This window comes from Rhopalosiphum maidis, chromosome 1 (genome assembly GCF_003676215.2).
Source record: "Rhopalosiphum maidis isolate BTI-1 chromosome 1, ASM367621v3, whole genome shotgun sequence".
Taxonomy (NCBI): Eukaryota; Metazoa; Arthropoda; class Insecta; order Hemiptera; family Aphididae; genus Rhopalosiphum; species Rhopalosiphum maidis.
Genome location: NC_040877.1, coordinates 46,213,981 through 46,239,543, shown reverse-complemented (window position 1 = coordinate 46,239,543; position 25,563 = coordinate 46,213,981). Strand labels below are relative to the sequence as shown.

Below are 25,563 nucleotides of genomic sequence, written 5' to 3'. Positions count from 1 at the left end.
ATTTTTTGTTTATATAATTACTAAATTATAGAATACTAAAGAATACGAAATACATGACAAACAAAAATCAATTGAATATTTTTAAAATTGTTTATAAATAGTATCAAAAGTAAATATGTTTTGAGATTTTAAATATATTTTAAAATTACAATTACAATTAATGTATAATACAAATATTGTTTTAGAATTTGTATTGTCGAGCAAATACTTATCTAATTACATATTTTATGTAAGTACATATAAATTCCACACGGGAGTAATACAATAAGTATTGTTAGATGTTTTTGAAAATTTTATATTCAAAGAGTTTCGTGTAATATTGACTTAAGCCTATTCACCATTATCAGTTATAAGTTTTGTCAATGACAATATATTATAAAAAACGTAATAAAATGTATCTGTATTGCATTTTTATAACACCGTGGACCATGTCTTTGAACATATTCTTATTATACATTTAAAGGCATCGATAGATTAAAAAATGCATAAACATATTTTATTGATTTCAGATTACATAGTATATTATTATACATGTATTTTATTTTTAATGTTATCCTTTTTCATCTAATGGATGCTCATAACATTAACTAATTAAATTAAACACCTCAAACATTATAATTCATGAAAAATAACATCGTTATACATATATTATATTCCACACACCACTTATAATTTAATGTACAATGTGTATTAACTGTAATATTATAAATGTAGATACGTATATTTATAAACGTGTGTGTTGAGATTGAACAAGGTATATTTTGAACAAGGAAAACAAATTATTTTTATATTAAAACTTTATTATTGCATAATCATTTATTTATCATATTTGATGTTCATAAAAAGTAAAACTATATCAAAAGTAGTTATGTTATGATACAATAATTATTACGAAAATTCCTTCCATGCTGATAAATCCAGCTTATATGATTTACAGTTATACTTAATACTTGACATCCACCTAATAATATAAGAAGACATATTAATATTATTACAACCTACAGTATAAGTTATAATATTTTATGTTATTATTTTAGGAAAAAAATAATCTTACTTATGGTCAACAAATCTAAATGTTTCCTTTTGCATATGGCCCAAGTTTGACGATGTACACATAACGTGACTAAGTGTAATTTTTTTCAATGTTTTAATTTGTGCTGTAAGTATAAAAAAAAAAATAATTTTAATACGGTGTATTGTTGCTATAATATAATATTTATTGTTTAAAATGTGTATGTTTATTTTTCTGTACCTGGGGTGAAGCTTCCTGGTTGTCCTAGAATATCATAAAAGAAACGATCACCAGCTTTAAACCTATAGAAACTGTCTCCGATAATACATGCAGTCGATGGACCAACCATTGAACCGTTTCTGGGTTTTTCTAAGAGTGCACCAATAATATAATCTATGTCATGCACAGTAGAGTATAACGATTTCAAAGTTTCAATATCCTAAAAGAAAATAATGCATAAAAACAGTATTGTGAAATAAAACCGTAAAAACTTAAATACCTAATTAAACAAAATATATTATTAAAATAGAATTATTTGAATATTAAATATATTTTATTTCAAGTACTCTTAATGAAAATTTAATAATAATTTCAATTGTTTTCTAAATCTGTTGAAAAATGTACGTAATAATTTTACCTCTAAAGAAATTAAATCAGATAAGTCATTAAATGTATTTGCTTTTTTTAATCCACAAATGTATCTCATTTTGTTATATGGTGGAAGACCATTATCTCTGCCTCTCTGAATATCGTAAGACAATAAATCAAATCCTGAGTATCCATCTAAATGTGGTATTTTAAACACGATATTTGTAATCTGAAATTTATTTATGAGATTTATTAATATATAAATAATAATAATGATAATAATAATAATAATAATAATAAAACACTTTATTTTATAATGTTACCAAATTATTATATGATGGTTGTACAGCTCGGCCTGGCGTTTCCAAGAACCCTCGTAGCATGTTATCGAAATTTCCTATAAGCAAGTCAGGCTGCAGCAACACTTTGGATGGCTCTACTTCATCGACGACTGAATAGTTTGCACTCATAAAGCTGGTAATCACGATAAGTCAGTAGTTAATTTATTTTATTTCATAGCTTAAAAATCATACATGAATTTGGCGGGAATAATGTTGTGAACAGCTCGAAATGCACCACTTGTCATCTCTTGTGCTAAAGCCGAATTAATTGAAGGATCATAGGTTGTCTGTCCTGTTAGTCCATACTCTTTCATGTATTCATCTCCTAAAATATGTTAAAAAATATTTAAACAACTTGAATCCTTTCATATTATTGTATTATTTTATTTGGTGTTTATTAAATACCATATATGCTTTTGATTATTTGCAGTTATAACAGATGGGTATTATGTATTTATGTACAGTTTTATATTATTTTTCAGAGCTTAATATGTTTGTAGTTTTGTTTATTATTATAAAAGTGTAGTGTTTAATTTAAATTAAGTAATAACATTTTTTTTTTTACCTAGAATAATTGGCAAGAAATGCTCATATGTTATGACTTGTATAATTGCACCAATAATTCTGCGTGTTTCTTGGTAAATTCTTTCGTCGGACCACGATGGATTTAATGTCTGTATTTCATCAGCCAAATGATTGTGATATCTTAAAAACAAATTTTGAAACAATGCAATAGCCAAATTCTGATTGACGTTTTTATCGCCTATAAAAAAGATTTAATTAGTTTATGATTTACACTACATTATATTTTCAAATTAAAATTACCTGCAGCGAATTGAATATTAGATTTTCCTAATGGGCCATCTTTAAATTCTGAATCAGGATTCTGTGGACAATATTCTTCGTTTTTTAATATCCGTGATCTGAGTTTACCATTTTCAAATGTTCGAAGACTATCAGCTATACTTTTGTCTGAACCGTATACGTGAGATGCATCTATATATTGTGTATTTCTATTGAGCTAAAAACAATTTTTAAATGTGTACATTAATAATGGAATTAAATCATCTCATAAACTATTATCACACAATGTAAAAAAAAGAAATTAAATTAAATTATGATAAAAATAGTACACTCTAAATATAAGACGACGTACGTAAATATTAATTAGTAAAATTGTGCCTTTACGTTAAATATTTTACGAAGATTTAAATAAATTATTATTTAAATACTTACAATAGTCCTAGGTGTTAGTGGGCAACTAAAATTTACTGAAGGCATGGATCGAACAAATTTAAACAGTGATACATTATACTGGCTATATACTGGGTCATCTTTCGCTATCATTATAGCGGTTTCACATTCAAATGGAATTTTAGTCTTGTCTTTTTCAAAACAGTGGTCCAAATCAGCTTAAATTATAATCATACACAATTAGATATATTAAAAGGTGTTTAATTATTGTAATACTAATTTCTAATGTTATGTATATTATATTGAATGTTTACAAAATATATATACATCTGGATTCATAATGCTACGTCTATACAAAAACTTGTTTTTTTAAACTTATTTTAACGAGCTTACTGTATTATTGCAATTACATATTTTTCTCACAAAATATAAATTTTAAATATTTGAAAAAAAATAAGTTCTCGTTTACGTAGTAATTCAAAGAACGTATATATTTATAAAAATAATTTTGTAATAATTTATTTTATCAAATTAAATAATACCTGGAGTAGTAGAATTTCGAATATCATCAGGATAAAACGATATATCGTGTGTCAAAAACTGTCCCCACGGAACTAATAACTCATTATTGTCATGATCGAAGTTACGGATGTCTTTCATATAAAATAATTTCACACCTACTTGCCTAGCACTAGGCAATGGTTTTCCGTCCAATTGAACTCTAAACGTTTCATTACCTGAATAAATTCAACACATCACATTAAAATTTAGTGTTTATAATACACACATTGTTTAACAACTGCAGAAAGTGTGCAGAAAATTCAAAAATGTATGAGTTCTATGAATACTTATAATTAAGATGAACCACATATTTTATTAAATTTTAATATAATATGAGCGTTAGAATTTTATTATTTGTTGGTTTGTAATTCAAAATTACAATTTTGCAATATTCAATTCGTTATAGTAATTTATCAATGTATCAATTTTCCATTTAGTATTATAAAATAGTTTATTAAAACAAAAAATGTATTAACAGCGCGCGCGCGCGTGTGTGTATGTGTGTGTTTTTACAGAGTTATACATTATTTTCTGTGGTTGTTATTTATTTTCATAAATAAACGTCAAATGATAGTTTTTAGAGAGCAATTAATATTAATATTATATTTAAAGTAAGTACAATAAATAGGTATACTAAATTTATTTTTTTATAAATATTTCTGTATATTACCATCATTGAACTCGGCGTCCATCAGCCTGTAAAATGGAGTTAAAGCTGCACCCCAGTTAGGGTTCTGCAAATTGTTGCACGAACCATTATATGTCCTGTATTTATCGCCTGGGTTACAGGTAACGAATGGGGCACATTTTTTGAAGTAATCTCCATTAGTTGTTGCCACACTCGTCACCCTAGAGGTTGGTTGTGCTTTGACCTCGACATTTACAGGATCACGCGTTAACGTTGCTGCATTATATATAACACGATTTGCCTCTGGTTCGACAAAATTAATGGTATTTGGTGAACCATTTTTAGGGTAAAATATGTATACTAAAACAGTTGTAGCAATAGCAATTATTAATATTACTATAAAAAGGGTAAACCATGATTTCTTCCAAAATGGTTGTTTTTCTGCCTTGGATTTTAGCAACGGACTAGAACATAAATATTTTGATTTTATTTTTCTATTACTTAAATAATTATGTATGTTATTAAGAAATAATTAGGTACGCATTAGTTATTATAGTTATAACTGTAAGCATTTCTTTTTTCATTTATTTAACTTTTTATGGTAGTTTAGGAACTTACAATTAATATTGGTTATAAGTAGCTAATTGAAGTCTTAAACTTTATTTAGTTAAGATAGTATATACTTATAAAAGACTAATTATTAAAAATATGTAATTATTTTAAAAATGTTCTTACTAAACCATACAAACATTAATTATCTTGCTAATTAAAATTTCATTTGAATCATATTTAAAAAAATATTAGTGTTCATATACTTCTATAATAGTTAGGTTGCTATTCTATAGGTAACCTATATAATAATTATAATATATAAAGATCTGATTATACAATAGTTATACATAATTATAATTCGTTAATTATTTTTAATTACAATTTTGACTTTGAAATTATGCTATAAGTACAAAGTAGGCATTTAATTAATCTGAATTGATTACATTTTGAAAATCATACATTTATAAATTATACTTGACACCTGACATTTCAGAGATAACTCAATTTGTAGGTAACTATTATTTTTTAGGCAACTAATATCGAAATATTTGATAGCACTAAGTATATTGATTGTAATAACGTATAACTATTCGAATTTTAAAATACGTTATCAAATAGAATCTACATAAATTAAAATGCTTAAATTATATAATACATCATAAATTAAAATATATACTTATATAACTTAATCAGTTGTAAGTTTTAAATACCCAAGTGCCATATTTACCGCTCTCGACTAATTAAGAACCAAACAAGGACAATGAAATTATTCGTTGAATAAATGGAGAATAGTAGACTCATCTTTTAACGATTGTGTACTGGTTAATACTATCTGATATAATATTGAAGAATGCTTAGAAACAATATCTGTTGGAGAAATTGGTTAATATAATGATTACATAAGAGCGATATCCATAGCTAGATCGACTACGTATCCTACTATCCATTTAAAGCATTGAATTTTGACGCTAAATCAATATTGTATCATAAATACTTATTAGTAATTATTGTTATATTGTTGAAATTTTTATTTTATTTATACTATTTTATTTGTTCGTTTTTCCTCTCCAATATATACGCCAATACCATTAATATGCAATAAAAACAATATAATTTTTAATTAAAATATTTTAAGTAAATATTCAACGTGGTATAAAAATTGAAAATAGCACTCTAGATTGTATCTATTAATCGGGTCACAGTATTTTTATTCTTGAAGCATTTTAATATTATATTACGATTTTTCTTTTAAGTGACATAATTCCTATATATCGTCGTTCTTTAATAAATCGACAAAACGTCTATTTCAATGTTGAGAATAGCCAAATTTGAGAAACAAATCTACAGCTTATTCTTAAATTTTTTCCATTTCAACGGCGAAAAAAATTTTCTTGACTTATTAGTTATTATTCAATATATATATGTGGGTGCTATGAAAATATTTGATGGGCTTAGCCCCTCCTCTTGCTTCCTAACTATGTCATCTGTAACGTATCTCTACAAAATCATCGATATATTATGTAAACTGATTACTGTTATAAGTTTATATAGAAGAAAAATTAATTACATGTAGTCAAAGTTTGAAACTAAATTAAAAAAGTATTATGTATGTTTATAAATGGTACTTTAAAATTAAAAATAAATAAATAATAAAAACACAAAGAAAATATAAAGATTTTATATGATATTTAAATATAATACATTAACTTAATCATTTAGCAAAAAAAAAAGATGAACTGTAGGCAATATTTCTTTAAACTTACCTAACAAAATATTATTACTTATCACACAGATTTGAGGACGCAAATAAAAAACGTGCTGCAGGTTTATTTTTAAAACGAAAAACACATTTTATACAATTTTATTTTAATCAAGTGATCAATGTATTCGTCTTACAATGATTTATTGTTATTTTTATTATTATTATTATCTTATTTACTGTTAATAATTATTCTGCAAGAATATAGTGCAAGAATTGCAATAAATATATCAAGTAACACTTTTTAAAGAATTATTTTTTGTTTTGTTACTATTTAGTTTATATTGGAACGTATAAATAGCTATATAGGTAATGTAGTCGAAGCATTTTAAAGAAATCCGGAAATCCGGCGCACTATACGAATGTTCGGTACTAGTACCGTTAGTACTGTTAGCTGGGTGTTTTCCATCCTATCATTTTTATAAAAATATATAATATATACATGTTATAAATCAGTTATAATGAAGATTATAGACAATACTCACTCAGTTTCAAGCGGCTTGGAGTTATCGACCTTTTTAAAAATATTAACCATTTTTGAATAAACCGATCGGAATGAATCATATGATTTGACTGAATTAGAGAAAAACGTAGGTTGTAATACCTGCACAAACGATTTAAGAGCATGTAGGCAATATTACATAATTAAGTACTTCCATAGTCCGCTACACGTGTCAGATTCACATCTAATATATATATACTAATATATGTTGTAAATAAACAATTATTTATAGAGGCTGATATGATATCATAAAAAAAAAATTACAATTTATTTATTTATCGACGAACGGTGTAGAAGTGGTACACGAAGCCAGTTTAATAAAAAATCGTTTAGTGAAAATGAAAATTAGCATAAATAATTTTCGAGATTCCGAAGGGTACCCATTTCGCCATAGTTGGTTACACTTTATGAATAATTGTTTTTTATTTGATTGAATTTTTGGTATTTATTGATAAGTTATTATTATTTGAAAGACATGGAAAATATAAAATACTTAAATCAACCTAAAAAATCGATTGAACGGTAAAACTATTTAGTAATAAACAATACAAACTATTGATATTATTATTTTGATATAGATTATATTATATTATAAATGTATACACCTCTAGAATTTGAACAAACAATTTTTTTTTTAGGGTGTTATAAAGACTATTAAGTATATAAAAGATCTTTAATAAAATATGTTGTGTTAATTACTTAATATTTTTTAATTACTACATTTGCATATATAATATAAAAGTTAATAAACGAACTAACATTTATAATTTGTCTGAAATTGAATTTCCAATTATTGATTAGCAATCACTATTAATAAATCTATGCATAACCAACCAAACAAAATTTGATTTCATCAATAATTTTAAGTGTATTAGAATAACTCAAAATATAGCAATTAATTGTGATATTATAACGTATTAAATATATCGCCCTAGATTGAAAATTTAAAAATCTCGAGTAATGTTATTACTAGAAATGTTATTTAACTATGTAAATTATTATAAAATATCAACCCCATCATTCGATTTAATATAATAATGTGTCTTACCAATTTTATTTTCTGGACTTGAGTTTCGTTTGGCATTTAGTTAAATTTTGAAAAATGAATCTATGTACTGTAGAATATTCCCACTCTTTTTTCTGTTTCGTAATAATCACATATTATGGATTGTTGAATAACTTACTGCAATATTAGTCATCCTAGTGAAAATTTAACGCAGTTCCAATTGAACGTTTGTGATAATCTAATGATTTTTATATTAATTATATTATAATGCCTACGGTTTTAGTGTATTGTTGTTTAGCGCTGTTATTGTCGTTTCACATTGAATATGTAGTAAGTTTTTTACACAACTATTATATACCTTTAAATAAACTACTATTAACATAATCTACTATATATATATAACCTACTAAAATATAGAGATACAATTTTGTATTTTAAACAGTAAAAATAGTGGTAATATACTATCTATTGTATTAATTTTTAGAATAGTGCCAAGAGGTTCTATGTGGACTACGAAAAAAATGAATTCATCAAAGACGGCAATGTATTTCGATATGTTTCGGGATCACTACATTATTTTCGAGTGCCCAGACCCTATTGGAGAGATCGTATACGCAAAATGAAATCTGCCGGCCTTAATACAATATCGTTGTAAGTACCCGAAAAATTAAAATTAAATGGATATTTGAATATTTTTCACGGTCTATTTAATTTTTAAAATATTACAGAAAATAATTATAAATAATTAAATTTACGTTTTTTCAAACATATTTTCCACATAAAGGGAGCTTTCTATTAAAACAAAAATCTAAATCTCGGCATAAATACAAGAATTTAGTTCTTATTAATTATTTACTTGTCTAAAAAATTATATTCTTAAACCTCGATATCCTCAAAAAAAATATTCTGCACAGTTTTATATGAAATATAAAATATATACGTGTCGTTAAAAAAGTGTATTAAAAACTATAACGATAAAACAGTAAGAAATACTTTTTCATTTTAAATGTTTTATTGCAATGTCTACAGATTACGTAAAACAATATTTTTAATAACATTAAAACTTTTGAGGTTCCCCGTTAGAAAATCACTCTGTATTATATTAGTGTAGTGTGCGCAAACTAATTGTTTATTGGATGTTACATTCTATTTTTATCGTTACTGATACTAATCTATAAAAAAGATATAGGTCGAGTTATAATATATCCATACAACCTTATTATCATTCGTCATAAACAAATATAATAATCATTATTAAATGTAATAAAAAACATCGAAATCGTAATTAAAAACAGGTACTTATAATAATTATAATTAAAAATCCTAAAGTCCGTATGGATTATCTGAATAAGTTTCTGGGTATTCTGTGTATTTTTATAACACCATTAATTACCAATTAATTATTTTATTATGAACCACTCATTATTTCAAAAAGTGTTCATGTTTTTAAAATATTTTTTTACATTGTTTCAAGTTGTTAAAAAATCAACGTTTTTTTAAAAAAAAATATTATATTTTTAAATATTTTTTATCCTTAATTTTTTTTAAGTTTTTTACTTTTTTGAATGACAACATAGCATTTTAATTTTATATCTCAAAGCAGAATATTTTTTTGAGTATTTTGATACATAAAAATCGAATTTAAGGCGAGTAGTTTATGAGTTATAAATATTTAAAGTTTAGTTGTGCGGAGTTGAATGGTACGGGGTTACCCCGCAAAATGTTTGTCCACTACTCCGCTTGACTAAAATTTAAATACGTATAGCTCATAAACTACTCGCCCTAAATTCGATATTTATGTATAGAATTACTCAAAAAATTATTCTGCTCTGGAATATGAAGTTAAAATTCTATGTTGTGATTCAAAAAAGTAAAAAACTTAAATAAATATAAGGATAAAAAATATTTAAAAATATAATTTTTTAATAAAAACATTGATTTTTTAACAACTTGAAACTATGTAAAAAAAAATGTTTTCAAAAACATCATTACTTTTTGAAATAATGAGTGGTTCATGATAAAAAAAAACACTCCGTATATTAGGTAAGTTTTTAGTTATTATTTTAATAATGTTCTAAATCCGAGTATATCGTGCTATAATATATTGCGCGAGTGAATACGTCGTCTGAGCGTTTTTGAAATCGTCATATCATTGTTAAGGCGACTAACACATTTTGTACTTTGCAGAACAGAAATGTTCACATTTCACGAATTATTTCTCAACATGACAATGCTATCATGAAAACTTAATTATTATTATATAATTTACATAATACGTGTTTCACATTAGAGCAGCGCTGTGACTTTTGTTAATTTTTCCATACTAATTATTGTATTGTAACTACATCAATAAATATTTGGCTCTGCCACCACTTTAAACTTATAAGTCAATACCATCATCATAATATACCATAGAATGGTTTCAGTAAGTGTGCGATATAAATACAACTAGTTTAAATATCTTGAAAATGTTAATGTGTACAGGAAATTATAACTTAAGTTGTAAATAGTCATAATGGTTTCAGATTCTACGATTTATTATTATTATTATTATTATTATTATTTTAATACTAATAAAATAAGAATAACATAAATTTTATGAGGACTTATATTTAATATTAAATGTTCTTAACATTTTAAATTCAAACGCTCTTCAATAATTCATGTAATTAAACGATTATTATTTTTTTTAATTTCAGTAAAATACTTATGAGAAGTCTTATACTGATTTTTTAAATCTTGTTTTTTAAATTAAAAATACTACGAATTTTAACTCCAATTTTTTTTTATTATTATTATAGTAAAGTTTTCCTGACTAAGTCATTTAACTTATTGATTATAGTTTTTTTTTTTTGGAAATTGAACAATTGATAATATAAATTATTTACAAAAATTTACATACATATAAAACTAAAATAATTTACATATTTCTACGGCTTAAACGAATTTGATAAAAATTTGAGGTTTAAAACGATTTAACAATTTAAACCGACAACTAGAACCAAATGTGTTAGAGGAATATAAAATTCACACTCATATTTTTCACATCTTTTATGATTCTAAATTTATATATATGTATTTTTAAGTGGCAAAAAATATATACATTTATATTTAATTTATTAAATATATATTTATTTTTAATTTTTTTTTTATTTTTACAAGTAATAAATAATCTGTATCAATAGCTAGACACAATAGGAATATGTGATAAAAGTAACAATTGTATAGTTGTTCAAATGCCCATATAAATAAATTGTGCATTTCGTTACCGGCATACTTTAATTTCAATTTTTTTTTTAAATTAGTTTTTAGCACCACTGTATAAATTGTATTATTGAACGTATTTTTTTTTTCTGTAGTTAAAAATTTTATTGTGATTTTTCCCTCTGAAAAAAATCGTTTATAGTATAACCTCTTAAGTAAATGTGGTTGTGGCGATACCTCGTATCTAAATACACTGTTTGGAATACCTTGTATCTTATATTTTGTATAATTTTATTTTGTGTTTGGTGGTGTACGGATCTTTTGATCCAAGTTCATACTATTATTTTTTTTACTATAAAACTTTGATCAAACAGGTATGTAAGCCTTTTATATTGTTTATAATAATATTACGTACACGTATTAGATAATATATTATAATACAGGATCATATAACAATATATTATTTGAAAATGTACGATTTAATTGTTTCAGTAATACTGTACTATTCATTATATTATATAGGTAATTGTTGTAGATCATGTTGAATCGACATTCTCATTCAAATAGATGTAAATTATTATTGGATTTGGCAAGTAAGTCTCATGAAGATACGACAAATCAAATTTTAATACATGTTATTTTATCTAAATTAAATGTTATGAATAATGATAATGAAATCATAGAAGATGTTAATATAGCTTCATTAAGTAATAATGTTTTACTCAAATCTAATAATTATTGTGTACGTTAAGATAAATAACAGAATTATATTTTTTTTTTAGATCCTAAGAATTTTTAAAAATAGATTTTTGATGACAAAATGAAGAATTCAATAGCACAAATAAGGGTAATGAAGCTATGGTTATGATTACTAGGTTACCTTATATATTATTTAAACTAAAATTATATTATGTGTAGTGTTATTATATTTATTAAAAAATTATTTTTTTAGATCTTTATGATGTTATGATGATTTTAATAAAGAATTATCTAATATGAATAATTTTAATGAAATTACTGCGGATAATGATGTGATTGCCTCAGGTATTATTTTTAATTTAACAAAGATTTTTATGTACAGTATAGTATAATATTATTATTTTCATTTTTAGATACCATTTGTGTTAGAAATGGAAAACAAAAAAGAAGATTGTTTGCAGATAAATGTCAATGGACTAGAAACCGAGCTATAACAAAAATAATGCATGGACAAGATTACATAGGATATCACAAGAAAGGAAAATCAATATTCCATGACACTAATCGTGAAAAAAAAACATAAAAACTTGCTTGTACTTCATTAAACTTTATTAAGTCAAATGATCAACACTGCAATAAATTCTTAGATTTAGTTGAAGTGAAAAAAAAATTTAGTATAAAATGGGATCAAAACAGTTAAAAGAAAAAGAATCAATAGCTACTAGAGAATGTAGTAGAAGCAACTTCTCTTACATGTATTTTTTAAAATCCTGAGAAGTTAACTTTGTTGTGAGCAAGAAAATGTTTAAAAATACATTAGAACTAAATGAGTGGATGATAAAAAATTGGCTAGATTCTTTTAACTATCTTAATGGAGTTCTAATAAAAAAAATTGAAAAAGATTGGCTCTGTTAAAGTGACAATATTGATGAAGACCAATATGAAGTTTCTGCTCGGAGGTCTGTTTTAATGGTACATGACAACTTAAATTCATGGTTTGACCGTTTAGCTAAGATGAATCATTACTGTAGACAGAAAAATAGATATACATATAACTAATAGATATTAGTATACTCTGCTTATTTACAAAAATGTGTTGAAGATGCTATTGGAAATCCATAAAGTAGGAGTCTTTTTTCTACATTTATGAAACATGTCAATATTTCAACCAAGAAAGGATTTGTGTGTTAAAATAAATGTTCAAGTTATGGTGTAAAACAGGCGAGTGAAAATGACCATCGAAAGCATATTAAACAAAACGACAGAGCCCGAGAAGAGCTTACTAAAGATACAATTGATGCTCATGCATATAAAAAAAAAAATGTACTTACCATGGACTTGCAAGCAGTCAATTTATGCCCAGCATTAAATGCTAGTGCACTGTATTATAGTATGAAGTTGAAAGTTCATAAATTAACTGTTTTTAATTTAGCACCGGAACACCAGTGTTCAAATTATTGGTGAGACGAATCAGAGAGCGAGTTAGAAGCATCTGTTTCGCATCCCTTATAATAGTTAAACATTTAACTCTAAATTGCCTTAAATAAAATACAACTCAGAGTAATAATGACATCATACTTTATTCAGATGGATGTGGGTACCAGAATCGCAATAGAGTCTTATCAAATTATGTATTTTAAATATTTTTACGTATCCATAAGAATAACTTATGTGGGATCTTATATTATATTTTCATGTAATTTAACAAAACAATAAAATTGTTATCATTTAAAGAAATAAAAAAAAAAAATTGAAAATGTTGAAATTGAAAATAATTTGATCGAAAATTGACTAAATAAAGAAAATAATTATATAACCGTTTGATGAAAATATATGTATCTATTTACGATTATATTTTGTTTCTAAGTTACATAAAAAAAAAACAAAATCTTTCTTGTCAAAAATTTCCGTTTTCGTTCATTTTTTTTTTCACAATTATTTTGAAAAGTACTAGGAATTTTTATGAAAACGCGAACAGCTTAAAATATAATACTTTCATTTGCTCCGCTCAGAACCTATAAACTAAATGACAATAAAAATAGAATAATTTTCTTGTATCAAGAATATAGTTGATATTATTTTTTATTGCTATTCAAAATATCATACATTCATCATACCACATCATAATAACGCATAAAAGAGAAAAATTCCATTTATTTGTATCTTGTGTATAGTATACACTACTGTATATTGTATTTTTATTTAGATATTAGTGTAAATACCTATAGGTACTTTTGCATAAATAAATTACTAAAGTATAATTTATACTTGATATCTTGATTGTTTTGTTGTATCTAAATATTAAATTTTATCGAAATCATATTCCAATTCAGTTCAGGGTTCCTATACACAAAAACAACTTTTTATTTGTTTATTTTATTAAATTCAAAATAATTTTGTACAAAAAATAAATATATAATATCTTTTACTTTGTGTAAAGTATAAAGGCTAAAGGCAGATACTATTTAACTTTATACTTGATAAATAAATCTGAACCTAGTTGTTCTTCTTCATCTACACATTGTTAGCTCAAAGTTCCGATCTCAAAAAAACAGTACTGTCTAAATATATTCATGAGGAAAACTGCAAGTATAAAAACTTTATATATATATATATATTGACCTCTCAAGTGAACTCCGAATTCTATACAAAACAGACGTACAATATACTAAAAATGCATTCAACAGAAATAATTTTTTATAGTGATAGCTCTAAAATTGGAATGAATTATTATCAAATTATAGGTAACATTAATAGGTATTTAGTGCACTTCATAGGATTCTATTGATATATTAACTACACGACAGGTATCTAAAACTATGTAAAATATTAAAATTTTAAAATATATATAATTTTCTTGATATTTAATTATCAATAAAAGATATTGCTACGAGGTGCCTTAAATAGTATTTTATTTTCAAATTTGATAATAAATCAATTTACTCGAATATTAAAACTAACAATACAAAATTGGTTTTATTGAACGAATATTTACTATTTTGTACGATTGTAAGATGGAGAAACACATCTGATTCGGCATCCTTTCAAGGATTGCAAACTAGCAGTTTTTAAGGCGTTCAACATAGGTAATTTTCTTTACGCGTATACAGGTTGTGTTATGTGTACTTCGTAGTATGCATATTTCGTGATAATTGATCATTATATTGTGTACCGTTGTAATAGTACAGTGTACAATAAATAGGGTAGAGCTCCCAAATTACGCACTTACAATCTCGACGTTGTTTGCGTGAACGGTACTCATTTTTATGTCCTTTTTGTCGATTTAAACGATAAACCTCATATTGCGATTAGGCTTCTGAAAATTGATTTGCATTTGCTAATATGTCAACTTGAAATCAAGCAAGCCACATAATATTTAAGATTTACAATTTCAATTTAAAATCGTATACATTTTAAATATTCAATTACAATTTTTTGGGAGAGTCGGAGAACGAAATTTTAAAAAATAGCCTCAAATAGATATAATCCTAAATTCAAATAAATTTTCTAATATATAATAATATTTCTAGGGCTAACAGTATGATTTTAGTTAAATAACTGACCATTTGCAATCCCCTTAAAACAATAAGAATAATAATTATATTGTTATACCTTATATTTAGTATGTTTTGGAATCATTCACCATGCAGTTAAGTCAATTGTGTATGTTTCGCAGTTGGGCTTAAGTTTCATCATTCGTCTAAGGTGTAACATGAATTTGAATATTAGAATAATAATTTAAAAACTAAAATATAATAATTATTAATATTTACTTACATGTGATCAATTAACTTGAATGTATTCGTTTGAATACGTTCTACATCTGACGTTACACAGATAATATGACTAAGAGTAATATTCTTCAACGACTGTAATTGATCTAAAATATAAAAATCCAAATCAATTATTAGTTATTATGTTATAATTCGAAAAAATATAATCGTGAAGATATTAAATTTTACGTTACATTTTTATTTTCTGAACACAAAAATAATTATTCTATTTTTAAGCTAAAAATGTTACAAACTAATTCCCGTTTTACACCATTATAATATGTGGCGTCAGTATTGATATTAGTTAAAAACTATAATCTATCATTTTATGATATAATATTATAATAATTTAATGTATGCGATGTTTTACTGAAAAATGTGTATAACTACTAATAGAATATAGAAAAATAAAAAGCTCTGATGTACAGTAGGTGTCGAGTATACTTCATCATTGAATAAATCACCGTAATGTATGATATGTTAAATTGTCAGTCTATATTTTATAGTAATATATATATATATATTGCTATTTTTGTAATTTATTTTGAAATATCAGTAAAACGGCAGGTTGAATGAATTTTTGCCAAAAGCATTGCGTTTATTACATCATTACTATATAACTATTAGGTATAATAATATATAAATTATACTTATATTATAGAATATTATTTGTTGTAAAATTTTAAGGCAATATCGATTTACATAGAGAACATTTAACAGACTGCAATAGCATACAATTATTCTAATGTCTTGAACAATTTATTGTGAATGTAAAATATAATAATATATGAAAAAGTTACATAAACCTATCAAAAATATATTTTTGAATATTACAACAAAATAATTAAAATCATTATTCTTCATTTAAATATCTGATTTTCTTTAAATTAGAACTTCAAAAGTATTAATATATATTTATAATTTTTTGATTCCAGAATTAAATATTTGTGAAGAATTTGAATTAAAATTTTAAGTTTTTTGATGAGTGAAAATTATTTTATTGACATTTTTAGAGAAAATAATTGGCTCAAAAACAATTAAATATTTAAAAAAATGTATAGACGATTCTAGTATACGTTTAGTGAAAATTGCAAATATCTAGAGCTATTCGTTTTTTAATTATTACAAAATATATAATATAAATATATATTTTTAGTGATCTATGATGTACAATTAATACCTACTATAAAGCTAAATGAATTACCTAGTCGTTATTTTTATTTTTTTACTTACCCGAAGTGAAGCTTCCAGGTTGATCTTTGACGTCGTAAAAAAATCGATCACCGTTTCTAAATCGATAAAAACTATCAGCAATAACACAACTTCCAGTAGGGCCAAGCATGGATCCGTTTGCTTTATTTTCCAATAAAATTCCAACATAATAATCAATATCGTCAACCGATGAATAGAAATCTTTTAACTGGTCAATTTTCTATACATAAAATTGAGTTAGATAAAGTTTTTTTAAATATTTTAAAACAAATGTGAATAAATTGGACGAAGTAAGGTACTTACTTCTGATGGTATGTAATCCGATAAATCATCAAATGTATTCACTTGTGGCAGTCCGCACAAACTTCTCAATTTAGTGTAAGGAGGAAGACCAACGTCACGACCACGTTGTATATCATAAGAAAGCAAATCAAATCCAGTAGTATTGATTGATGGACTTTCAATAACAATATTTGTAATCTTTAAATATAAATATAAATTAAATTCTTTATAGATATTTTAATCAAAAAATTATTTGTAATTACAAGGTTATTGTACGATGACTGCGGTTCGCGTCCAGTAGTTTCAGTTAAGCCTCTAATTAATCCATCAACGTTACCAATCAATGAATCTGGTTTTAGAAATGACTTGGAAGGTTCTTCCACTTCATATGTAGTGTAATTTTCACTCATAAAGCTGTAAAATATTGCAAAAATAATAATTACTTTACAAAATAATAACTAATAACTAGGGCAGAGGACTTGTAGCATTTGCATATTTGTTTTGCACAGTTTATCGATTACCAATGTAGTACAGTAAAGCCTTTCTATGACAGAATCACTTGGGACCAACACATTTTCCCGTTATAGAGAGAATTTATTATTTTTATTTCACTTGTATCAATAGTTAAAATAAGATAAAATTATTTTCAATCGTTTTGTTAAATAAATTACCTAGTCTAATATTTTAAACTTGCATAACATAATAAATAAATAAATAATTATAAAGATATTTTCTAATCTTAGATTAGAACTATTAAACTAAAAATTAAATGTTAAGGCTTTAGGATATTAAAATATTTAATATACTTTAATTTGGCAGGAATTATGTTGTGAAGTAATCGGAAAGCACCGCTAGTCATCTCTTGTGCCACAGCAGGTATTATCGTTGGATCATAATTAGTTTCGTTATTTAAACCATATTCATTGATATAATTTTCACCTAAAATAAAATACGATTTATAAAAAATTATTAATTTTTTAAATATTAAGTCTTCCTTACCCAAAATTATCGGCAAAAAATGATCGTATGTAATAATTTGAGTAACAGCTGCAACGATTCTACGTGTTTCTTGGTAGACAGTCTCATCAGTCCATAAAGGGTGATCTTCTTGTAACTTGTTTGCGATATAATTATGGAATCTTAGAAATAAATTTTGAAATAAGGCTATTCCTAAATTTTGGTTAACATTTATGTCTCCTTTATAAACAAAAATATTTAATATTAATTGAATTAAAATATATTATGCTTTTAACAAAAACATTAATTCAATCATAGGAAACTTCAAAGTGGAAAAGATACATTATAATCATTTTTAATATTTTTTTTTTTTTTGTTTAGCCTAATAATTTACGTATGAAGACTTAATAATTAAGTATTAATAGGTATTTCAAAATAATATATGATACTAAAACATATAATAAAAAAAAAAACGTAATGTTTGGCGATATGCTTTTGTATTATTAAGATTCTCGAGTCCAGCTTCACAATGTTATTTTTAGTATTTAAAAAATTGTCTATTACCTGCAACAAATGCAACTGTTACTTGAGTCTCATTTCCTTTTTTTACAACTTTGCTTGAATCCTGAGGACAATATTTTTGATTTTCAATTTTATTGTATAATAATTGTCCTCCTTTAAACAGACGCAATTGATTTGCCAAATCAATATCGGAACCATACACATTTGATGAGTCGATAAAATGTGTGTTTTTATTAAGCTAAATTATAAATAACAAAAAAATAAAAATGTAGTAAGTTATGGGTAGTTATTCTGATATTGATGTTTAAAATAAGAAGTGAGAACATTAATGTACTACTACCACAAATTTTTTTTACATTAAATTGTACGATACAATTTATGGATATCGCATTGTAGAATATAATTATATAAAAATATATAATTGTATTGTCAGAAACATAACTTTTACCATAAGAAATCATTATTTACTTAATATTATAAACAATATTTGAATTAAAATAGGTACTAACTTATGCATTGGTTTAGTAATAATAATAATAAAAATACTAACAACTGTGTCAGGAACTAAGGAGCAATTATCGGCTGATGAAGTTACTAAACGCATGAATTTTAAAATCGTCATATTCAATTTTCCGTACACTGGATCGTCCGGAGATAATGGAATGGTCGCCGAGCACTCTGTTGGTGGATTCTCATCCTGACAATGGTCTAGGGCAGCTATATAATATGCCGACGCGATTAAAACATCGAAAATAAGTTTGATTCGTCCGTAAATTCTAGTTTAATTTTACCAGGAAAAGATGAATTGACACTACGAACTGGAGAATAAGCCATATCGTGGGTGATAAATTGGGCCCATGGTACCAAGATTTCATTGTTTTTATGGTCACAAATCCTTTTAATGTCTTTGAATATCGTCAGAGTAAGATTTCGAGCATTTGGTAATAGACTTCCATCCGATTGTAGCCGAAAAGCTGAGATCCCTAAAGTCATAATATTAAGATTAAGCTATAATGTAAATATAAAAAATTAAACATTATTTTCAAATTACTATCACTAAACACCGGATCCATGTATCTATAAAAAGGAGTTAGTGCTGCGCCCCAGCTAGGATTTTGCAAATTATTGCATGATCCATTTACTGTTCTGTATTTTGCGTTAGGGTCACACGTTATCTGTGGTGCACATTTCTCAAAATAATCATTATTGATGGTCGCCACACTATTTAATCTTAAAGTAGATATTTTCTAAAATATAAAAAGTAGTTTTTAATTACTATTATAATTTATAAGCTATTTAACTAACGATTGATTTGATATTTAAAAAAATGTATGTTTACCGTCATTGGTTTATTGAATATCAAAAACAACGCATATAAGACAATTAATATGCATAGCATAAAGGACACAAAGAGCGCCACATTTCGTAATGTACACCATTTCGATTTCGACTTAAAGCCAATTAAAGGGCTGAAAATATAAAGATTTAGTATTAAAATATTTAGTCACCGTAATACAATTGTTTAATAATTTTGGTATTGATATTATATTAGTTTATATTTTGATATGAAAATTATTGCCTCGAATAGTAATTTAATTTGTATCAATATATTATTATTATTTTGGACGAATTAGATTAGTAGATAAAAATTAGATAAAATCATGGCATTTAATTATTATAACGAATAGTCAAAATACAATAGTTTTAAAAAAATAGTAAAATTTAGTTATTAGTAAATTCAATACATAAAATGTCATGCCATTTTCTGTACACAAATGTATGGATAGATTTGTAGTTGTCTTTGACGATTTGATGACTCTTGAATCATTAATGCACTAAATTACTTATTAATTAGTCATAATGTAAATTCTGTGTTGAACTTTAATAATGTATAATATTTAAACTATGTAAAAAATTCCCCTTTTAAGTATCTAAATTTGTTCGACATAAACGCGATATTGTATGAATAATATTTTATAATTTTATAAGTACAATTGTAGTTTCGTTGGTAATCGGATTAGGTTAGGTATATTCTTCTATACAAAATATGAACACGCTGACGTACGCAAAAAAAAGTTTATAAATACTTAAAATTAGTTATAGAACATTCAAAAATTTACTTATTTAATATAATGTTCGAAAATTTAGAATAAAATTATATACTGTGATTTTTGTGATGCACTTTAGAATAATGTTTATTACTATACTAACAAGTATTTAATTTTGTTTAAATAATAAAAATTTAGAATTTAGATTAGTAGTTATGCATAAATAAACGTTTTGAAAAGTATTCCTGACACATGACAAAATTTGGATAGTATCGACATTCGCTGCATAAATATTATCAAACGATGACAATGTTAATATTAACTAAGTACAAAGAATCTTTAAATAATGTCTTAGCAACTAATCAAATATATCAATATTATTGTAATTAATCCAAATATTATATTATATGGTAATGGTATAGTAATCAAAAATGGCGTATGTAGATGGGGATTCAATCAAAATATTTTATTATGCATTTTGCGTAATTTACTATAAGTACATATAATTTAATAATAAATATGTATTTATAAATTAAAATTCCTCTATTTGTATTATTTACCTATTTTATAATTAAAACCACCCGGTCACCTAAAAAAAAATATTCCAGTTGTACATGTAGCCATGCTGGTAGTAAATTGGCCCATAATGAAAATAATTCCAATATACGCCACTGGTAACCAGTGATGTTAAATTAAGTTTTAAATTAAGTTAGCTCTAAAATTGTTGTGATTCAGTATTAATTTCGTTCTATAGCCAGGTACCTTTCGACGGATGCTATCCCCTCCAATATTTATAATTTAAAAAGTATTTGAACGATAAGATTTTTAACTACTAAGGTCTTTCAGATTATTATTAAGTATTCTTAATTTAATAGATGAAATGTCTTCCAATTTTTCGGACAACAATGCCTCAAATAAATTATAAAACTTTGTTTTGGTTTCCAATTTTTTTTTTTTTTTAATAAAAAAATTTAAAACACTTAAAAACTGCACACTTTTGCACACATATGTATCAGAAATTCTACGTCCTATATTGCATAGGTTATATAATTATAACAAAAGTGTTGTCCAATTAAAATCTATCTATTTTAGATCTATGTATTTTTACTTTATCATAATAATAATTGGTTTTACATTCAAATAAGATAAGCTAGAATAACACTTTTTTGTCTGGCACTATACGAGTGGAGAGGGGTGATACATAAGAGGTCATAGCGTACCCCGTAATATATTAGTCTACTAGTCTACTCATCAAAACTTAAACTCGTAAACTATAGGTACTCATTTGTTAAATATTCTATTTTGGAATAAGGAATACATTCATTAGATAATAGAACAATTTAAAAAATGACAAAAAAAAATATTTTTTTAAAAAAACATTATTTTTAATGACTTGAAATGATGTGACAATATTCAAAATTTCAATACTTTTCTAGATAAAATTTTTTCTGATAAAAGAATCACGCTGTATTTATATGAATACAAAACATATCATACCTAATTATAAATATTATATACTTTATACATGTTATAATAAATAATTATTATTTAAATGTTATATATTATTAAAATAATAAATTATAAATCAGTACCGCGTACAGTAGTCAGTATAAAACGTTAGTAAAAATATATAAATATTGATGAAATTTTCATCGTTTATAGAAAACAATACTAATCCTCATAATTAATATTATTTAATTACAACAAAATAACAAAAACAGTCGGAGAAAAGTAATTATTTTTTATTTAAATATTCAATTTCATCAAAACTTTAACTTCAAAGGTTAACGACAATATTTCTTAATAATTATTATTGGAACAAAAATACGACATCTGTACAAAAAACTCTGTGAGCTACAAAAAAAAAAAATATTTATGTTATTATTCATCATGAACAATAAATTAAATATTTTTACATTTAATTATTATATTGATATAAATTCTCTATATAAAATAAAATAATTTAAAAAAAAAATAATTTTTATTCATTTTTCTTACCAAATTCTTGACATTTTTGTATACATAAAAACGATACACATAACATAATATAATAATATTAAAATATTGGATTTTTCATTTTGGTAGAGTGTTAACAACATTTGAAATTTATATAAAATATGAATTCAACATATGTTTATTGTTTTTATTATCTTTTGATCTGGGTTACATTTCACTTTATTTTTCAATTCGACCAGAACTGCATAATTATAAATCACGAGCCACTTGTTTGAAGTGCATAATATATGATTATTATGTTTAGAACTAAGGTCATATAATTAATTAATTAATCAATAACAAATTAATTGTGTATGATATTTATAAATAATTATAATATCTGAATAATATTATACTAATTAATCATCATTGCTTACATTTGAAAATTATCTCTTATAGTTTTTTAGATGAAAATACCTTATTATAAATTATTTATAAATAAATTAATAAATCCACAAACACTTAATAATTTTCTCAAGTAAATAATATAATATAATTTATTGCATTCTAAACATGAATACATTTTTAAAAATTATCTCTTACGGTTTTTTAGATGAAAACATCGGTTTGTTCGTAATAATATTCTCTTTTGATTCATAGAAACTTTTATAAATTAATGAAAAATAAATGTATACGTCCACGAGCAGTTAATCATTTGTTCTCGGAAATTATAATTATGCTAACAATCTGTAATATACGACTCGGGAAAAGATGTCAGGTAAAAACGACAATGTTATTTGTCAGTTGTTATAACTCAAAGTAACCTGTAATAATAACTATTTTCCTTAATTTCCCTCCCATAAATTATTTTTGTCGTATTTTTTAATAATAATTAAAATTATCTATTATTAGTTATTAGTTTTAATACAAATAAACGTATTTATCACTAAATTTTTATTCACTTATATTTAACTTTTTGAAAAGAATTCTATAAAAGTTTTAAATGTAAACATACATTTTTTTGTATTGATTAATAACCAAATAAAAACAATTTTTTTACAAGTTCTAACTATAGCTTTTTAAATATTATACGCTTATAAGTTTATTAAAAGCCTTATTAATAAAAATGATATACTCACGAATTTTCATTTGTAAACAGCTTAACCTTCCTTCTAAAAATATTTCCCATCTCACATAAATCGATTAACTACAACAAACTACGATATTGAAGTGAGCAATGATCTGCTGATCCGTGTGTAGCTGGATTTAAACTGAAAGTAACAAAGTGTCGTGCGTGGTCTCACGATATTAACTAATAACCGCTATCGGATTTACTCGATAGTGTTCTTGGTACACTAAATTATTGTCATCGTTATGTGCGGAGTCGATACAATTATAGATATTTATTGATAATGATTACGATGCATTTTTTCAGATTTATTAATAAAGATTATCTCATTTGAATACAAAAATGAATGGGTATTTAATCATATTATATTTCTGATAATTTGGATATTGGACAATATAGTAATGAATTAAATAGTAATCAGTTATCACTTGAATTATTTAATTAAAGTATCATTTCGTTACTTCGTGATTTTGTTCGTTCAATATAGATAATTATTTTGTGTAAGCTGCATAAAATATCGTGTAACTGAATTATCGATAGTCGGCTATCGATATAAACTGGTAGTAGTATAACGGGCCATCTGGTAGACTTGAACACTGGAACAATCGTGGCACCGTGGTCTGTTCCCCATACTCGTCGAGACAGATTATGTAATCGCTGGTTACGTAAGAAAATTATAATAATATAATCATAAAAAGATTCTCACCAAACCATATTATAAATTCTACCTGGATGTTTTCGATACTGCATACACGAATGACCACAATGCGGTCTACCACGTGTCTACGTGTACAGTCTAACCTAATGTAAACGTAATGTATTTCATTATAAAATAAAAACGTTTATTGACAACATGGGTGTTATTATTGATGACAAAAAAAAAAAAAAAGAATGGGATCAAAATACATTTTATTATTTTATATTTTCTTCTCGGGCATTAAGGAATTATTTACGTGTGGCGGTAGGAAAACAACGTATTGCGTAGTAGTGGTGGTAGTGCATAATGACACGACGACACTGGTGTGCGGTGTCGTAGCTTGAATATTTCTGGACTGATATCACTACATTCATGGGAGGGTTCCGCAATCCGCATAAATTAATAATACAATATAATACGCAATCAAATAAGATCGCGTGGCAACCATAAAATCGTAAATTTTTTTTACCAAAATCTAACTTTTATAGTACTGCACCGGTAACGAATTCACATACCGAAGAATAACTACCTACCTACGTATTTATATATTTTGTAGATAGAAGATAACTTACTATATATTATATTTATTTACTCGGTTAATTTATGTTTAAACAAACAAAACCTAACGAGATAGATATTAAAATATTAAATGCATATTTTAACTATAACTAGTAAGGACTGTGATAATATGCGATTAAAATTCTAATCTGTAGAAAAATCGACAAAAATATGAAAAAATGTAATTTATTTTTTAGTTAAATACGTCATATGCAATTTTTTCTAAATTTACATTAGACTTGCAAATTGAATAAAAATTACCTTATAGCTCATAAGCTTTTTTTTTATAGGAAATTACACACTATGTGTATAATAATAAGCGATCAACGTTAATGTTTTGTTGGTGATATTGGAAACATGTCTAGATCAGGGTTCTCAAAATTAGTTGTAAATACACCAACTAT

General features: G+C 24.9%; 3 protein-coding genes across 10 annotated transcripts in view; 1 reads left to right on the top strand and 2 right to left on the bottom strand.

Moving 5' to 3' along the window:
• Positions 1-779: 779 nt before the first annotated feature.
• LOC113550310 (peroxidase-like) lies at positions 780-8,383 on the bottom strand. Its single transcript, XM_026952045.1, has 13 exons — positions 8,186-8,383; positions 7,121-7,239; positions 4,367-4,788; positions 3,678-3,872; positions 3,178-3,353; positions 2,767-2,962; positions 2,507-2,704; positions 2,134-2,266; positions 1,924-2,074; positions 1,650-1,829; positions 1,253-1,451; positions 1,055-1,157; positions 780-961 (listed from the first exon to the last, which is right to left on the bottom strand). The coding sequence occupies exons 1-13, from the start codon at positions 8,219-8,221 to the stop codon at positions 889-891; spliced, it is 2,181 nt and encodes a 726-aa protein (XP_026807846.1). The 5' UTR covers positions 8,222-8,383; the 3' UTR covers positions 780-888.
• Positions 8,384-8,410: 27 nt separating this feature from the next.
• LOC113550313 (beta-galactosidase-like) overlaps positions 8,411-25,563 on the top strand; it is a 32,562-nt gene continuing 15,409 nt past the window's right edge. The window contains exons 1-2 of one of the 2 annotated variants that reach the window (XM_026952051.1): positions 8,411-8,473; positions 8,628-8,794. In XM_026952051.1, coding sequence (XP_026807852.1) covers positions 8,411-8,473; positions 8,628-8,794 — 230 coding nt within the window. Of the gene's footprint in view, positions 8,474-8,627; positions 8,795-22,452; positions 22,572-25,563 lie in introns of those variants that run through there. The other variant, XM_026952053.1, reaches the window with a different exon arrangement.
• On the bottom strand, positions 14,111-24,073 carry LOC113550311 (chorion peroxidase-like). Of its 7 annotated transcripts, none has more exons than XR_003405012.1 (15): positions 23,915-24,072; positions 20,132-20,261; positions 19,844-20,039; positions 19,584-19,775; positions 19,343-19,509; positions 18,835-19,030; positions 18,313-18,510; positions 18,120-18,252; positions 17,577-17,727; positions 17,335-17,511; positions 17,053-17,251; positions 15,824-15,926; positions 15,659-15,746; positions 14,476-14,629; positions 14,111-14,405 (listed from the first exon to the last, which is right to left on the bottom strand). XR_003405012.1 is itself a non-coding variant. In XM_026952048.1 (14 exons), the coding sequence occupies exons 1-13, from the start codon at positions 23,962-23,964 to the stop codon at positions 15,686-15,688; spliced, it is 1,953 nt and encodes a 650-aa protein (XP_026807849.1). In that variant the 5' UTR covers positions 23,965-24,073; the 3' UTR covers positions 14,111-14,389; positions 15,659-15,685. The 7 variants fall into 7 exon arrangements, 5 of the variants coding, with proteins under 5 accessions (XP_026807849.1, XP_026807850.1, XP_026807848.1 ...); XR_003405011.1 differs by having other exon boundaries at positions 14,111-14,389; XM_026952048.1 differs by lacking the exon at positions 14,476-14,629 and having other exon boundaries at positions 14,111-14,389; positions 23,915-24,073.

Excerpts from the sequence above, each read along its gene's own strand:
- LOC113550310 (XM_026952045.1), bottom strand. The coding sequence starts at position 8,221 with ATGCCAAACGAAACTCAAGTCCAGAAAATAAAATTG. Across the intron at positions 3,873-4,366 it reads GGACGCCGAGTTCAATGATG|GTAATGAAACGTTTAGAGTT; the intron begins GTAATATACAGA and ends GAATTTATTCAG. Across the intron at positions 2,075-2,133 it reads ATTATTCCCGCCAAATTCAT|CTTTATGAGTGCAAACTATT; the intron begins GTATGATTTTTA and ends CGTGATTACCAG.
- LOC113550311 (XM_026952048.1), bottom strand. The coding sequence starts at position 23,964 with ATGGGAAATATTTTTAGAAGGAAGGTTAAGCTGTTTACAAATGAAAAT. Across the intron at positions 20,262-23,914 it reads CTGTTTACAAATGAAAATTC|CCCTTTAATTGGCTTTAAGT; the intron begins GTGAGTATATCA and ends TTATATTTTCAG. Across the intron at positions 17,512-17,576 it reads AGTCATCGTACAATAACCTT|ATTACAAATATTGTTATTGA; the intron begins GTAATTACAAAT and ends TTATATTTAAAG.